Consider the following 17,246-nt stretch of genomic DNA (forward strand, 5'->3'; position numbering starts at 1 on the left):
AGTACAAGAAAATGATTGTGTAACCATATGTATGTTACTAACCAGTCCTGGAAAGGCGGTGGAAACGTGGGGAGGTACTAACCAAAAATCAAAAGTATAAATGATATAAATACTGTGAAGAGGGTGTGTTAACCTTGTGGTTTTATCACTTAGCACTCAACATTGTGCAATCTCATAAAGAAATGATATCGCATCTCTGTGTGTATATTACAGAATCACAGAATGGTTAGGGTTGGAAGGGATCTCTGGAGATCATCTAGTACAACCCACCTGCTAAAGCAGGTTCACCTAGAGCAGATCACACAGGAATGTGTCCAGGTGGGTCTTGAATGTCTCCAGAGAAGGAGACTCCACAACCTCTCTGGGCAGCCTGTTCCAGTGCTCTGGCACCCTCAAAGTAAAGAAGCTTTTCTTCATATTCAGATGGAACCTCCTATGCTTCAGCCTGTGTCTGTTGTCCCTCATCCTATCGTTGGGCACCACTGAAAGGAGTCTGGTCCCATCCTCTTGACATCCACCCTTGAGATATTTATAAACATTGATGAGATCCCCTCTCAGCCTTCTCTTCTCCAGGCTGAACAGACCCAGCACTCTCTAGGCCCCTAATCATCTTCAGGGCCTGCCGCTGGAGTTCCTCCAGTAATCCCTTATCCTTCTTAAACTGGGGAACCCAGAACTGGACGCAGTACTCCAGAAGTGGACTCACCAGGGCAGAGCAGAGGGGGAGGATAACCTCCCTCGACCTGCTGGTCACACTCTTCTTAATGCACCCCAGGATACCATTGGCCTTCTTGGCCACAAGGGCACATTGTTGACTCACGGTCAACTTGTTGTTGACCAGAACATCCAAGTCTTTCTCTGCAGTCCTGCTTTCCAGCAGGTGCACCCCTAACCTGTACTGGTGCCTGGGATTATTATTAAAGAGAAGTGGCCCCAACACTGAGCCCTGTGGAACACTACTTGTGACTGGCCACCAACTGGATTGAACTCCATTCACAACTCTTTGGGCCCAGCCATCCAGATGGCTTGTTACCCAGTGAAGAGTATACCCATCTGTTGAGGGTTTAGATTGCAGGGTGACAATAAAACCCTGGCAGATGTATTGTTAACCTCCTCCTCCCCCCCCACTTCCCCCTTTTGCCCCTCCCTCTCCCCCCTTCCCACTCAGGACAGGCAATCGGGAAGGAAAGAAGGACAGAGAGAAGAGAGTTGGAAAAATTAAAGATGTTTTACTAATGCTACTAATAAGAATAGAGAAAATAATACAAAATATACAAAAACAATCTTGAAAGTCTCAGCAACTACAGAGCCAGCACCCAAAGTCCTGGATTAGACTCTGTAGCCAACCGGAGCTGGATTCAGTCTCTCACTAGGCCTCAGTTTGCAGGGACAACCAGCAAGGTCCTCTCCGAATGTCAGCCATGAGGAAAAAGGGAAAAAAAGGGATGAGATCCTCGTGATCTCCCACTTTTATATGAAGTATTCACATGAATGGAATGTTATACACAGTTGGTCAGTTTCTTGGTCACTGGTTTCTCGTTGCCCCTCTCACGAGATGTCCATCCGTGCTTATCAATAAGTTTGTATTCCATTGCTAGGTTTACCAAAACGTGTCTGGTTCTCCAGGAAAATGCAGCTAATATGAAGGCTTTAGCTGACAGGCAAAATTCACTAAAAGAGAAACTTGGTTTTTAACAAAACCAGGACACCATCCAAGTCATGACCAGCCAGTTTCTCCAGGAGAATGCTGTGGGAAACAGTGTCAAAGACTTTACTAAAGTCTAGGTTGACAATATCCACAGCCTTTCCCTCGTCCACTAAGCTTTTTTTTCCCCGAGTTCCAGCCAAAACCGTCTGTTCAGCCAGGCCAGTCTTCATCACCACCAGCTCGTCTTTTGGCACATAGGGACAGCCTGTTTCTGTACCTTTAAGATTTTGTTCTTGAAGAATGTCCAGCTTTCCTGGACTCCTTTGCCCTTCAGGACTGCCTCCCAAGGGACTCTGTCAACCAGCCCTCCAGAAGTCCAGGGTAGCAGTTCTGCTTATCCCCCTCCTTACTTCTCCAAGAACCATTTCATTTCATTAGCATTTCATGATCTGTATGCCCAAGACAGCCTCCAACAATAGGTCCTGCAGGGTTTCCTAGCTGGCTGACTCACCAGCTGTGTCAGGAAGTTATCTTCTACGCAGTCCAGAAACCTCCTAGACCAGGAGGGTCAAAGTCATTTTCACCAGGGGCCACATCAGCCTCACGGTTGCCTTCAAAGGGCCAAATGTAATTTTGGGACTGTATAAATGTAACTACTCCTACTGATGTGGCCCCCGGTGAAAATGAGTTTGACACCCCTAGTCTAGACTGTTTCCTCTCGGCTTTATTGTATTTCCAGCAGACATCTGGTAAGTTGAAGTTCTCCATGTGAGCAAGAGCTAGCGATCATGAGACTTCTCCCAGATGCTTATAGAATATTTCATTTGCCTCTTCATCCTGCTTGGGTGGTCTGTAACAGACTCCCACCAGGATATCTACCTTGGCCTTCCCCCTGATTCTTACCCATAAACACTTGACCCTTTCATCACTATCATCAGACAGTCAAAACACTCCCTAGCATACAGGGCTTCCCCACCACCTGTCTTTCCTTGCCTATCCTTTCTGAAGAGTTTATAGCAATCCATTGTAGCACTCCTGCTGTGAGTCATCCCACCATGTTTCCGTGATGGCAACTATATCATAGTTTTCTAGCTGCACAATTACTTCCAGCTCCTCCTGTTCATTGCTCATGCTGTATGTATTGGTGTAGGTGCACTTCAGTTGGGCTATTGATCCCAGCATATTTTTTGGAATGGAAGCCCTAATTCCTATGTGACTGTTCTCAGGTGTTTCCCTGGTTTCTAAGGCATTAACAACCCTTGCATCTTTGCTGCTGCGTGGATCTTTATCCCCTACCCCCACTGAGATGGCTAAGGTGCAAGCACTTAAAGCTGTAACTCTTCGAAAAAGATAGCGTTCTATTTGTTCCTCACTTTCCTTCTCCTGGTTTTCCAGTTTACCCCAAATCTATAGCATTTTTCCCATTCAGGTGTAGAACACTGAAGGGGTATAGGACAAGTATGTATAATATGTATGCCCAGGCCTTATATCTATATTATCTCTTTGTTAAGCTCAATAGCTAAAATATAGCATTGAGTAATCTTCCAGAATAATTTTACTTTGAAGGTCTCAAAAGTTTGTGAATTCCCTGTTTCCCATGGAAATTGATTATAGTGATTAATTACAAACACAGTTAAATATGTGCCTTCCATTTTAATTTGTTTGACTTAAACCTCTATCCATTTCTTCTTGATTTTTGTTTGTTTGTTCGATAAAAAATATTTTTGTTTTCAGCATTCATGAGGGTACCTTCATGAAGGTACATGAACATAATATTTTTTGCTAAACTAAAAAGTCTCCACCCTTTGTCGCTTCTGAGTTTCTCCAGTCTGGTTCATTTCTTTGCTTTTTTCCCTCCAGGTGTTTTAACATCCTGTTAAATATGCTATTCCAATACTTGTTTCAACAATGCTGTAAAAGAGGTAAAAACACCTCCCAGTTTCTGATTACTATAATTTCCTTTATTCTATTTTCAGTATTTTTTCCAACCAAATTTTTTTACCTTCTAGTGTTTTATTTTTGTTGTATCTAAATAAAAAGGAAAGATAAACACTGTAGTAACTCTGTTACTGAATTTATTAAGATTTTTCTACACAGTTTAAAGTAAACATCATTTCTGTAGTTGCTTTATGGCCCTGTACAACCAACATTTCTCTGTCATGACACCTCTTGTTTGGTTATTGCCAGTCATAAAACAGCTGTAATAATCTTGCAGTGGATTGGTATTGGTTCCATGCTGATGTCAAACATTTAATAGTGGTTATAAATTGACTAAATTTTACTACTGCATACCAGTATGGTTAGGTTTTTTGCTCTGAAGCTTCATATGAAAATTACTAATTTGCTAAATATTCATTTTATATCAGTGCTTCATGCTTTGTAAAAGATTTGCATTTTAAAAGAGAGACATTACTATAAATACATTTGCATTTTTTTCTGAAATACTTGGATTTATCATGGATACTGTGAATTTGTGACAAGTAAAAAAAAAATTAATAATCTTGGCTTCACTTAAGCACTATGTATATTTTCATTATTTTTAAAGCTTTTTTAAAGGAACGCTTAATCAGCCTTCATTCAATTTCACATAATTCATCGTTAGTAAATATAGGCTACAACAGAATTATGTCAGTTCATAGAGTTTGCATCTGATTGAGCCTTGTAAGCTCTTAGCAGTTGAGAACAACTGAAATTGAGGTGGGGGCAACCTCTGCAAATGCAAATAAAAAAACTAAACCAAACCACAAACAAATAAACAAAAAACCCCAACCTTAGACACCTTCTTTTTCTTTGGATTTTTTTTTTCCTGATTTTTTTTTTTACTTGTTAGTAAATGTGTATAGTGTTATTGAAGTACTTGTCTTTGTCTTGTACTTAAGTACAAAGTGCTTTGCTGTATTGGTGCTCGATCCCATGAACAAGCAGAAGTGAGGTCTCTGAGTGATGTATTACATATTTTCCAAATTGGATTTTCTTGTAAGCTGTGAAGAGAATGAGTAAACACTAGCTAGAATGCATTCCATCTATCAGAAATATTTGTGTGAATAAAATTAATGCTTGAGGAGTTAATTTTTTTTTTTTTAAGGCAGGTGTATTTTTTTGTCATCACTTCCTTATTAACATGTTGCATCTGAACCAGTAGCTTTTTGCTGTCATGGTTACTCTGAAAGGCAAATGATGTAAAAACTGAGCACATGTTTTTCTTTACCTCAGGCAATTGTTCTTGTTTGAGTAAATAGAACCAATGAAGAAGTAGGTTTTCAGTTCAGATGCTTTAATACGGAATGCTAAAATGGAGGATAATCTTCTTACACAGGATCGAGGAGATGAATTCACTTATACTGGGAGTGGAGGTAGAGATCTTTCTGGAAATAAAAGAATTGGAGAACATTCATTTGATCAAACATTAACACATATGAACAGGTAAGTTTTTAAGACTAAACTTTTCCCGACCAAAGAGGTGAGTTTTATTCTGTTAATTTAAAAATGAGATTTTGCAAAATTTATTCCCTCTTATACATCTTCTACTGTAAACAGTGGTGCCTCCTGCTGTTTAGAAGCATTTTGTCAAACACAGTGTTATGTTGATTTAAATAATTATTTGTAACTGATGAAATATATTGCTGTATTACAGGTTCAGCTGGCAGCTATGTATTTAGTTGAAACTGTCCTACACTTCTTATGAGACAACTTGGTTTTCAGTTGATTATAAGTTTGCCAAACTTAAACCTCTTAAGCTGAAATTTTCTGTGCTGGTTGTTTGCCTCAGATTGTTCTTATAAAGTTTCATTAAATGGTTTAACAATTTATGAAAGTTAGGTATGAAGAAAGTATGTTCATTTGCCCATACTAAAAGAAATCTTACATATTTTTGATAACCTTTTGTGCCTTCATACTTTATATGAAGAACAAGGAATTAGTATTGCTTTGCCTTTAGGCTGTGTGTTTTCATGTCCCTGATAAAAGTTGGCCTATTTTTTTTGCCAAATTGTGGACAAAAACAATTGATTGAAGAAAAAAAGTTTTGAAAAAATAAATTAGACATTTGCTTGAAGTATATTTATGTTCTGTAAATAGCCTGCCTAAACTCTAGGAATTCTCAATACTTTTACATTTCTAAATGTATACCATCTGCATGAAGCAACTATCCATGCAGTGGCTATGGGGTACTAAGGTTGACTGTGACTTTCTGTACCAGATCTGACATTGAATGTCCTGTGCTTCTGTCAAGCACCAAAATTGAGTGGGGCAGCATACTTTCAGGCTTTGTGCTGGTGCTCAGAGGAGAAAGAAGAAAAGTCTGACTGGGATACTGACAGAGGAAAATGAGATAGATGTAGGAGAAACAAGAGCATGGAAAGAAGAGAGATAAAATAGATTTGGGCAGCAGGTTTAAAATGGCTTTTAATCATTAAAGCAAACTTTTTTCTTGGAACCTGAAATAAAACCTAGGGCTCCTGTCTTGTCATTCCTCTGCTCTCAGTAAATGGTTGTGAAAGCCATTGGCAAAGTGTGTGTCTGGTTGCTTTGTAGTAGTTAAGGTGCATGGAGTATAACATGGTGCTATCGGTTATCCATTTTGACTGGCTGATGGTAGTCCTTGCTTTGTGTCTAATGTTCTTAACCCTCATGATGACTGAAGGAGGAATGTATGTATGTAATAGAATCAGAATTGTTTTTTTGTTTGTCCAGAATGTTTTCTTATTTTGTCTGTACAAAATAAATACTTTTAAAATGTGCATTACTTCACCTTTCATTACTTTTCTGTATATTCTGGGCTGTAGATTTTGCCATATTTTTCTGAGCACTGTTGTTTCTTTTGTGGTCCATGGTTGGGTTTGAACCTGATTCCAGAGACTTTTGTTCATCCACACTCAAATCAATGTATGGCTATAAAAATATTTTATGTTCAAACTGTTTAGTCAGGGAGCTATTCATAATATCTCACTCCAAGTGTCTAGAATAGGACACCTATATAAATAGTGGCTAAAAATGAATGCTTCAGGAGAGACTCGGAGCAAGCTGGAGCCTACTGTTACAACTTTAAAAATATCCTTCTTACTTGAGAAATAAATAATGTTAAAAATGAAAAAAATATTACACCTGAAGGGATGGGTTTATTTAACTGTATTAGCTGAGTTTTCATTGTAAACATTTGGAACTAAATATATTGTATTCCTATTCCCATTCTCACACATGGTAGAGTTGATCTCAATGCTTCCCTTGGCATACTGAAGAATTCACTGCAAATTCTTCTGCTTAGTAAGCAGAATTGGATAAGGCAAATGAATTTGATCTTGTCACACTAATTCTCAATAGTATGCTGTATGAAGCCATGTATCTTATGAAGATATTTTATGTGATTTTCAGGGCATTGGCCCTTAACTGTGATGCCCCATTGGATGATAAAAATGGAGCAGAGTCTAAGAACTGGAGAGCTGGTAAGCCTGTCCGAGTAGTGCGCAGTTCAAAAGGACGACGGATCAGCAAATATGCTCCAGAGGAAGGCAACAGATATGATGGCATTTACAAGGTATTATGATTTTTACTGTATATACAGCATTACATTTTTCTTAAAACATGTTTCTTAAGAGCCTTTTGTGCTATATAGCAAACACTTCATTATTGCTTTTGGAGGAATAATTCTTTTGTTACCATGAGGATGGTTTAGCCTACCCCATTCTGTAGTGAAATGAAATGGAAGTGTTCTATTCCATTCCAACTGTGGCACTGACAGATTGCACAGCAGTTCATGTGGATGTACATGTGGGAAGGGCTGCGCACTCTGCCAGTTATCAAGCTGCTTCCTGCTCTGCTCACCCACAGGCTTAGGCTGCAGCCCTGATGATTACCCCAGATAGCTGGTGGCTGTGCAAGCCTACCCGGCAGCTTAAGGTCTCCAGAGAACTAGAAGAGCTCATTAGACAGTGTTTTGAGACTGCTGGTGGTAGAGACCAGGCAAGGGCTGTGCTTCGTATCAACTGGGAGCCCATCTATTAATATCTAGCCAGGCTGCCCTGGGATGAGTGGACTCAGCCACACAGACAGAGCTTCCTATTAAGGAAACTGCTGTCCAGGTGGAGGGCTGCAAAACTGTACCCCTGCTTCCTGAGCGGAGGGGAGTGCAAGCTCCACCTGTGCAAAGTGTGCTCTGGTAGAGTCACTCAAGCAGCATGTGGAGGAGCTGCAGGAGGAATTCAGCAGGTTACACTGTATTAGGGAGGGGGGAACAAGAAACAGAGTATTATTTGAGACTTTGCAAGAAGAAATATTAGGGCCCCGTGGCACTGACCTCCAAGGACTACCAGACAAAGACTGTCAACAACAAAGAGACAGTACCTTGGAGAAGGAGGCATCATAGTCTCTGGTGACTCGTGGGAACGGGATATCACTCCTACCCATTTCCTCATATGTACCAACCAGCAACAGATACAAAGTCTTGGCAGCAGATAAAACCAATGAGCAAGATTCACAGGGAGAATCCGCACCAGCAGTACATACTAAAAGCTGCAAAAGGAAGCAGTGAGTGTTAGTAGCAGGCGACTGCTGAGAGGCATGGAGGCACACCCATCTACCATCCTGATAAACAGTCAAGGGAAGTTTGCTGCTTGACAGGAGCCAAGATCTGGAATGTGAGGAATGCTCCTCAACCCTCTCCAAAAGCAAGAACTCTAAGTCCAGACAGCTCAAGTGCTCACCAATGCAAGTCCATCCATCTCAAGTTCATGGAAGACCACAATGGATGGCTACAAACTCTTTCAGAAAGATGGGAATGGAAGAAGAGGAGCTGGAGTTGCACTTTATGTAAAAAAGAGAAATTTTAATGTATGGAGATGAGCTATGGAGACCACAAAAGTTCTATCTGGAGGGATTGTCATCAAGGGCGATCTTATGATAGGTATCTGTTATCAACCACCCAATCAGGGCGACGAGGCCTACAAAACCTTACTTTGGCTGTTCAAGGAATTCTCAGCCCAACAGAACCTCGTCCTCATGGGAGACTTCAATTATCCAGACATTTGTTGGAAAAACAACACAGCAGTGCAAAAGTTGTCCATCAGGTTCCTGGAATGCATTGAGGACTTCTTCCTGCTATAGATGCTGGACATGCCGACCAGGAACTGCTAGATTTACTGATCACAAACTGAGAAGACTTCCTTGACAACATAACTACAGCAATCACAACATTGTGGAGTTTAAGATCCTGCCAAGCATGCTGAAGAACAGTAGTAGGACAAAGACCCTGGAGCCAACTTCAATATGCTCAGAGCCCAGCTGCAAGGGATTCCATGGGAAGCATCCATGGAGAACAAAGGAGTTTGTGAGTGCTGGGTGTTATTCAAGAACAGCTTCCTGGAAGCACAAGAACAGTCCATCCTCTACAAAGGGAAAGGAAGGAGGCAGAACAAGAGACCACCTTGGCTTAACAATGAGCTTTTGGTTGTGCTTAAAGGCAAAAAAAGAAGCATACTGGCTATGGAAAGGTGGCCAAATATCCATTGAGGACTACAAGAAACTTGCTAGGGCATGCAAACATGCACTCGGGAAGGCTAAAGCTCAGCTAGAACTGAAATTGACCAGAGATGTCAACAAGAAGAAAGTGTTCTTCAGGTATGTGAGCAGTAAGCAGAAGCACAGGGAAGACATAGGCCCATTGCTAAACAGGGCGGGAAAACTAGTGACAAACAATGCTGACAAGGCAGAGGTTCTCAGTACCTTCTTTGCCTCTGTTTTTACTGGCATAGCTGGACCCCAGATCAGAAGATCAAGTAGCTGCGACAACGCATGTGTTGACCCACCAGTAGTAGAATAAGGGCTGGTCTGCAGCCTCTTGCAAGGGCTCAACCCACATAAATCTGTGGGCCTGGACAGAATCCACCCCAGGGTGTTAGAAGTGGCTGACATTGTTGCAAGGCCACTGCCTATAATCTTTGAAAAGTCACGGAGATCAGGGGATGTCCCTGATGACTGGGACAGGATAAATGTCATACCCACCTACAAGAAGGGTCCAAAAGAGGACCCAGGAAACTGCAGGCCTATTAATCTTTCTTCAGTCCCTGGGAAAGTAATGGAATGAGTCCTCCTAGAAACTATCACAAACCTAATAAAACAGGTAATTGGGAAAAACCAACATGGATTTACTAAAGGCAAATCTTGCCAGACTAACCTGATCACCTTCTACAACAAAATAACATCTTCTGTTGACATGGGGAGACCGGTGGATGTTGTTTACCTGGACTTCAGCAAAGTGTTCAACACTGTTTCCCACAGACTTCTCCTGGACAAATGGGCAAGATACAAATTGGATGGGTAGCCTGCAAGGTGGGTAGGAAATTGGCTAACAGACCACCCTCAGAGGGTGGCGATCAATGGTTTTTACTCAGGCCCCCCACAAGTAGGGTCCCCCAGAGATCGATACTGGACCCTATGCTGTTAAACATGGGGTTGACCTTAGTTTGGCTGCCAGGTGCCCACGAAGCTGCTCTATCACTCCCCCTCCTCAGTGCAACAGGGAGAAAATGAGATTAAAAACTCATGGGTCGAGATGAAGGTCATTCAATAAAGAAAATAAAAGGTTGTGCATGGAAGCAACAGAAAACAAAAAAAGTTTATTTTCTACTTTCCATCAGCAGGCAGTGTCCAGCCACTTCTTGGGAAGTAGGGCCTCAGTATGCACAGTGGATACTTAGGAAGAGAATTGTCTAATAACAAACGCTCCCCTTCCTCCTCCTTTCTCTTAGCTTTTACCACTGAAGCACAGTGTCATATGGTATGGAATATTCCTTTGGTCAGCTTGGGTCAGCTGTCCTGGCTATGGCCCCTCCCAACCTCTTGCTCACCCCCAACCTACTGGTCTTTGGGGTCAGGGTATGGGGAGTGGTTGGAGAGACAGCCTCGATGCTGTCGGATCACTGTTCAGCAGTAGCCAAAACATTGGTTTGTTGTCAACACCCTTCTAGCTACAAATACAAAGCACAACACAATGAGGGCTGCTATGGGGAAAGTTAACTCCATCCCAGGCAGACCCAACACAATCTCCACCCCTTATTCCACACCATTTGCATCATGTTCACGTCTCGCATAATTTAATACATTTATATATCTTCTAACCATCCCATTGTATCTATTTCTTATTCCCCAAACTCATCAGATTAGAGCCTGCTTCTCCTTGCCCCTCTATGCTTGCTGTCTCATCCCACAGCATGTCACGGGCGAACCCGATTATATCCCCCTCCCCCATCATATCTAGTTTAAAGCCCTGTCAATGATCCCTGCTAGCTTGTGTGCAAAGACCCTCTTCCCATAATTTGTAAGGTGAACTCCATTCCACACCAGCAAACCTGGTGCCATTTAGGCCATCCCATTATCAAAAAAGCCAAAATTGTGGCGGTGACACCAAGCACAGAGCCATTTTTTAATCAAGTGCACCCATCTTTTTCTTCTAATGTCACTGCCCATGACTGGAAGAAGAGAGGAGAAAATAGCCTGTGCACCTGATTCCCTCACCAACTGTTCCAAGGCCCTGAAGTCTCTTTTAATTGCCCTTGGATTACGGGTCACAACGTCATCACCACCCACATGAAAAAACAGTAATGGGTGGTAGTCCAAGGGCCATATCAGGTTAGGAAGTTTCCTGGCCATGTCCTTAACCCAGGCCCCAGGAAGACAGCAGAGGAGGGTCCTTCCGGTATATTGGACCCTCTGTAACCCCCAGAAGGGCGTCACCTACAACTGTAATCCTCTTTTTCTTTCTTGTGGACGTGGGAATGTTTCGCCTGCTACCTCGGGTGTGGACTTGTTTCCATTCACCCCTTTGCCTTGACCTACTGTCTTCAGTCATTTGGGGGGAGAGTAATGGACTGTCTTGGTCTTGGTTACTTGGTGGCGACCTTTCATGTCTCAGGGAGGCCAGGCTCTTGATCCCACCAGTCTATTTCTTTCTCTGCCTCCCTGATACTTTGCAACCTTTCTACCTCCTCTTTTAGCTCCACCAGCTCTTTTAGCTCCATCACAGTGCTCAGAGGAGCTGTGCTTCTGTACCAACAACTTATGAAGCAGCTCAAACTCCCTCATATGCTGCTAGTATCTCTTTTTCAGTTGGGGTGTAGTGGGCTTCTGACACTTAATACCCCCAGCTCCAAAACCCTGGAGGTCAATCTCAGGTTTCACCTGGTGTTTTCTGCTGGAGTCTCCAGGTGAGACCATGCTCCCTAACTGCAGTGTAGATCATATTTTGAATAGCCGGTCCTGTACAGACAAGACCAAGAGCGGCCTCACAAGCTGTCTCCTCTTTGATCTGCTCAAAAGATTGCTGTTGCTCATGACTCCACTCACTTCCCCCTGGTGGGATGGGGGAGTGTGGAGAGTTTTTGGAAGAAAGAGGACATGGGCTGTGTGCTGTGAACAAGCCAGAGCTTGATGTGACTGAAGTGTAGGCCAGGGCCTACGCGGAAGGTTATCTAAAGACACCAAAGAAGTAAACAGAAACTGGTCTATCCTCAACCCAGGCTGCAGGAGGGGCGCTGTCGTCACTGCGCGTGAACAGCTCGTGGACAGTGCCCTGCAGCTAATCACCATGGGGGGACGACATGTGACTGCAGAGAGTAACCAGTCATAGCCTGTGTTTGTCGCATGACCACTAAGTAAAGGGTATATATGTGTTGTTAGAACGTGCACAGGGGGACATTGATATTCAGTGTGTTGTTAAAACGTTCATTAAAGGGCTCATATTGAGCCCGAGTCTCTGTCCTCGCCGATCCGCCCGTCGCACTCAAAGAGTCTTACTGTGCCAAATTCTACATTCTCCACAGGGGAGAGAATCAAAAGAGCAAAAGTGAGAAAACACGTGGGTTGAGATAAAGACAGTTCAATAGGTAAAGCAAAAGCCATGCACACAAGCAAAGGAAAACAAGAAATTCACTTCCCATTGGCAGGCAGGTATTCAGCCATGCCGGGAAAGCAGGGCTTCATTATGTGTAATGGTTTCTTGGGAAAACAAATGACATCTCTCCGAACATCCCCCACTTCCTTCCTCTTCCCCCAGCTTTATATACTGAGTGTGATATCATATAGTATGGAATATCCCTTTGGTCAGCTGAGATTAGCTCTCCCAGCTATGTCTCCTCCCAACCTTTTGTGCATTCCTTGCCTTCTCATTGGCAGGCCAGTATGAGAAACTGAAAAGTCCTTGACTGCTTAGGAACAACTGAAACATCAGTGTGTTATTAACATTCTTCTCATACTAAATCCAAAACACAGCACTATACAATTTACTAGAAATAAAATTAACTCTATCCCAGCCAAAATCAGGGCACATCCCTGGGGTAGTTTATTCCAGGTGTACTGGACACCTCTCCATGTGAAAGCAGACTGTGGCCTGCACTCTGCTGGCAAAGGGATCAAGAAAAATGCATTGACAATATCAGTTGTGGCTGCCTTTGACTCCAGTTTGTATTGGAGCTCTAGTATGTCCTGTATGGCAGCACTCAGAGGTGGCATGACTTCAGGCCACAATAATCTACTGTTAACCTCCACCCTCTGTCAGACTTTTGGACTGGCCATATGGGACTATTAAATGGTGAGCAAGTCTTTCTGATCACCACTTTGCTCTCCAGTCAACAAATCAGGTCATGGATGGGAACCAGGAAGTCTTAGATGATGTGGTATTGCTGTTGCTTCACTGTCATGGTAGCAATTGGCACCTGCTGTTCTTCAACTCACAGCAAGCCCACAATGGAGGGATCTTCTGAGAGGCCAGGAAAGGTAGATAGCTGTTTCATCTTTTTATTCATGATGGCTACACCAAAAGACCATCGGTACCCTATTGGGTCCTTGAAGTACCTTCTTCTGAGGTAGTCTGTGCCAAGGATACACAGGGCCTCCAGGCTGGTCACAATGGGGTATTTTTGCCCCTTCTCTCCTGTTAAGCTGGCCTTAGCCTCTAATACAGACAATTCTTGGCATCCCCCTGTCACTCCAGGAATCCAGTTGCGTTCTTTGCCCCTATACCCTGATGGCATCAGCGTACACTGTGCACTAGTGTCTACCAAAGTCTTATACTTCTGTGAGTCTGATGTGCCAGACCATTGAATTCACACAGTCCAGTATACCCAGTTATCCCTTTCCTCCCCCTGGCTAAAGGCAGGGACCTTCTGTTCCTGTTCCTGGTCGGAGTATTCACTGTCTGACTCTTGCAGTGCTAGACCAGAGGTCCCTTTACCAGAATCAAGGGAGGTCATCTCTGTCCTTCCTCTATGTCTGGGAGATCACTGGTTGCCTTCTTGTGTCTCTACAGCAACTAAGCTGGCAGCCTTATCAAGTGACTTCTTCTTAGCAGATTCTTAGCTTCTGTCTTCTGTCTTACCTTCTTAGCAGCTGTCTTCCCTCTCAATTCATGTGCACAGGCTTCCAGCTTAAAGGTGGGCTCATCATTCCACTTCTTCATGTCCTTCCCCTGGTCACACAAGAAGAACCAGAGTGCACCACACGGCATGCACCTGGGGCTCCCTTTCCCTCTGAATGGGGCAGGAAGGGACTGACTCCATGGGGTACCCCTGACACACAAGGTGCTGACCCATAGGGACGAGGAGGGACAGTTATTTTCTTAAAAATTTTGGAACCAGGAAGATGCCCTCTCCACAGTTGGTGTATCCACATCTGGGCAATACATTGTTACCAAGCTGTTAGATTATGATGCTGGGGAACTTTGAATCACCTTCCTCCACATGGCCCGTATGCACAGGACATCCTCTGGATCTTTGGAGACCTCATAGTTGTCCAGATCACTGTATATAGCTTCCAGCACCACTAATTCTCTCAGGTACTGGATGCCTTCATCAGTGGTAGTCCTCTTTCATTGGTAATTTGCAAGATCTTCCTTGAACAAGTATCTTGCCCTCATACTTGACAGGAACCATTTCCAGAGACTGAGAATTGTTGCCTCTTTCCCAGTTCCTCTCTCAGTTCCCCAGTGTCTAGCAAGATATCCCAGTTTTTGGGCTTCCTTGCCTTCCAGTTGCTGACTGTCATCCCCACTATCCCAGCACTGGAGCAGCCAGGCGGCAATCTGCTCACCTGGCTGGCCGCTGTAATCTTTCCACATGTGTCAAAGTTCGTTTGAAGTCAGGGACCAGATAGTTTCCACCTGTTGTCTGATTTCTCTGACTTCTTTTTCCAATTTCTTGGCTGAAGGACCTGCTTCCCAATCAGCCCCTTCCTCCTCCTCCCTTACTAATTGATGATATGGACCCATCAACCTCCTTGTCTGCTGTTTCTTTTTCACTACTGGGGCAATTACTGTATTTGGAATTTGGGTTCCTTGTCTCAATTATTGTGTTCTTAGATGCAGTTTGGGTCCCTGTCTCAACTATCGTGTTCTTAGATGTAGTTTGTATTCCATGGCATTCTCAGAAGTGGTTTGAGTCCCTGTCTTAACCACAGTCCTCTGATAGTGCTGAAATGTTGCTCGATAGGTGCAGGCTAAGCTCCAGTACAGTGTTAGAAGCTGCTTATCTTCATTGAGATAGGCAAGGCACCCTTCTATCAGGTAGCATATCAATTCAACAGGATTACTTGCCTGTTCAGGTGTAAAATCCCAGGCTATGGGAGGTGATAACTGCCCTAGGAATCTGCCCAAATCCTTCCACACACTCTGCCATGCAGGGACTGGCCCCTTCAGGTCATGTTTCAGTATCGCCTCACTCAGAAGTGGTCTCCTCTTATGCTAGGACAACAGATTCCACAAACCCAAGAATAAACCACCTGCATCAATCCCGGGTAGGAAGAGGTAGGCGTATTCACAGAATCACAGAATCACAGAATCACAGAATCACAGAATTGGCTAGGTTGGAAAAGACCTCAGAGATCATCAAGTCCAACCCTTGGTCCAACTTCAGCCCATTTACTAGATCATGGCACTAAGAGCCATGTCCAATCTCAGTTTAAAAACCTCCAGGGACGGTGAGTCCACCACCTCCCTAGGCAGGCCATTCCAATGCCTGATCACTCTTTCCGTAAAGAACTTCTTCCTAATATCCAGCCTAAACTTCCCCTGGCAGAGTTTAAGCCCATGTCCCCTTGTCCTATTGCTAACTGCCTGGGAGAAGAGACCAGTTCCCACCTGACTATAACTTCCCTTCAGGTAGTTATAGAGAGTGATGAGGTCACCTCTAAGCCTCCTCTTCTCCAGGCTGAACAACCCCAGCTCCCTCAGCCTCTCACCATAGGTCATGTGCTCAAGTCCCTTCACCAGTCTTGTTGCTCTTCTCTGGACCCGCTCCAGCACCTCAATATCTTTCCTGAACTGAGGGGCCCAGAACTGAACACAATACTCCAGGTGTGGCCTCACCAATGCAGAGTACAGGGGAAGGATCACTTCCCTTGTCCTGCTGACCACACTATTTTTGATACAGGCCAGGATACCATTGGCCTTCTTGGCCACCTGGGCACACTGTTGGCTCATGTTGAGCTTGCTGTCAATCAGTACCCCCAGGTCCCTTTCTGTCTGGCTGCTCTCCAGCCACTCTGTGCCCAGCCTGTAGCGCTGAAGGGGGTTGTTGTGGCCAAAGTGCAGGACCCGGCACTTGGCCTTGTTGAACTTCATCCCATTGGAATCAGCCCATTTTTCCAGTCTATCCAGATCTCTTTGCAGAGCCCTCCTGCCTTCCAGCAGGTCAACACTGCCCCCCAACTTGGTGTCATCAGCAAATTTGCTGATGGTGGTCTCAATCCCCTCATCTAAATCATCAATAAAGATGTTAAACAGGACTGGACCCAACACTGACCCCTGGGGGACACCACTAGTGACTGGCCGCCAGCTAGATGCAGCCCCATTTACCAGCACTCTCTGGGCCCGGCCCTCCAGCCAGTTCTTAACCCAGCAGAGAGTGCACTTGTCCAAGCCATGGGCTATCAGCTTTTGAAGGAGTATATTATGGGAGACAGTGTCAAAGGCTTTGCTGAAGTCTAGATAGATCACATCTACAGCTTTCCCCTCATCCACTAGGTGGGTATTCCCTCATCCTCTCCACAAGATAGCTCCCCCAGCACAGTAACGGCATCAGTGCGAGGGCAAAGCACATAGCCATTGTTTGCACTAACATGTTCCCAAGCTAAGCAAATCAAAGAGAATTTCTTAAACTAGATTTGAGGATCTATTGTGATAGAAAAAACATAAACCTGTTGTTATTTATCCTTAGGTGGTAAAATATTGGCCAGAAATTGGGAAATGTGGGTTCTTAGTTTGGCGCTATCTTCTGAGGAGAGATGATATTGAACCTGCACCATGGACTTCAGAAGGGATGGAACGGTCAAAGAAACTGGGTCTGAGTGTACAGGTTAGAATCAGCGTTCACAAAGTTGCTCTGATATTCTGTTCAAATAAATGGAGTCTTAAATTTTAAAACTAGGAATGTGAATTAAATTTAAGCCCCATTTTTCATATACTATGAGACAGGGTCTAACATGAAAAATATTATAGATCATCTATAATTTTAAAAACTATGATATTGGCAAAGCAGAAAGACTTGTGAATGAAGCTTTCTGCCTTATCAGGAAATTTTTCTGTATATTTGGATCAGAAAATTATGACTTTGGATAC

General features: G+C 43.7%; 1 protein-coding gene across 2 annotated transcripts in view; it reads left to right on the forward strand.

Moving 5' to 3' along the window:
- LOC136114494 (E3 ubiquitin-protein ligase UHRF2-like) overlaps window positions 1-17,246 on the forward strand; it is a 144,679-nt gene that overhangs the window by 120,493 nt on the left and 6,940 nt on the right. For both annotated transcript variants that reach the window (XM_071801618.1, XM_071801619.1), the window contains 3 exons: window positions 4,965-5,071; window positions 7,019-7,181; window positions 16,846-16,983. In XM_071801618.1, the coding sequence (XP_071657719.1) occupies window positions 4,965-5,071; window positions 7,019-7,181; window positions 16,846-16,983 (408 nt within the window). The remainder of the gene's footprint in view (window positions 1-4,964; window positions 5,072-7,018; window positions 7,182-16,845; window positions 16,984-17,246) is intronic.

The sequence above is a fragment of the Patagioenas fasciata genome, chromosome W (assembly GCF_037038585.1).
Source record: "Patagioenas fasciata isolate bPatFas1 chromosome W, bPatFas1.hap1, whole genome shotgun sequence".
NCBI lineage: Eukaryota > Metazoa > Chordata > Aves > Columbiformes > Columbidae > Patagioenas > Patagioenas fasciata.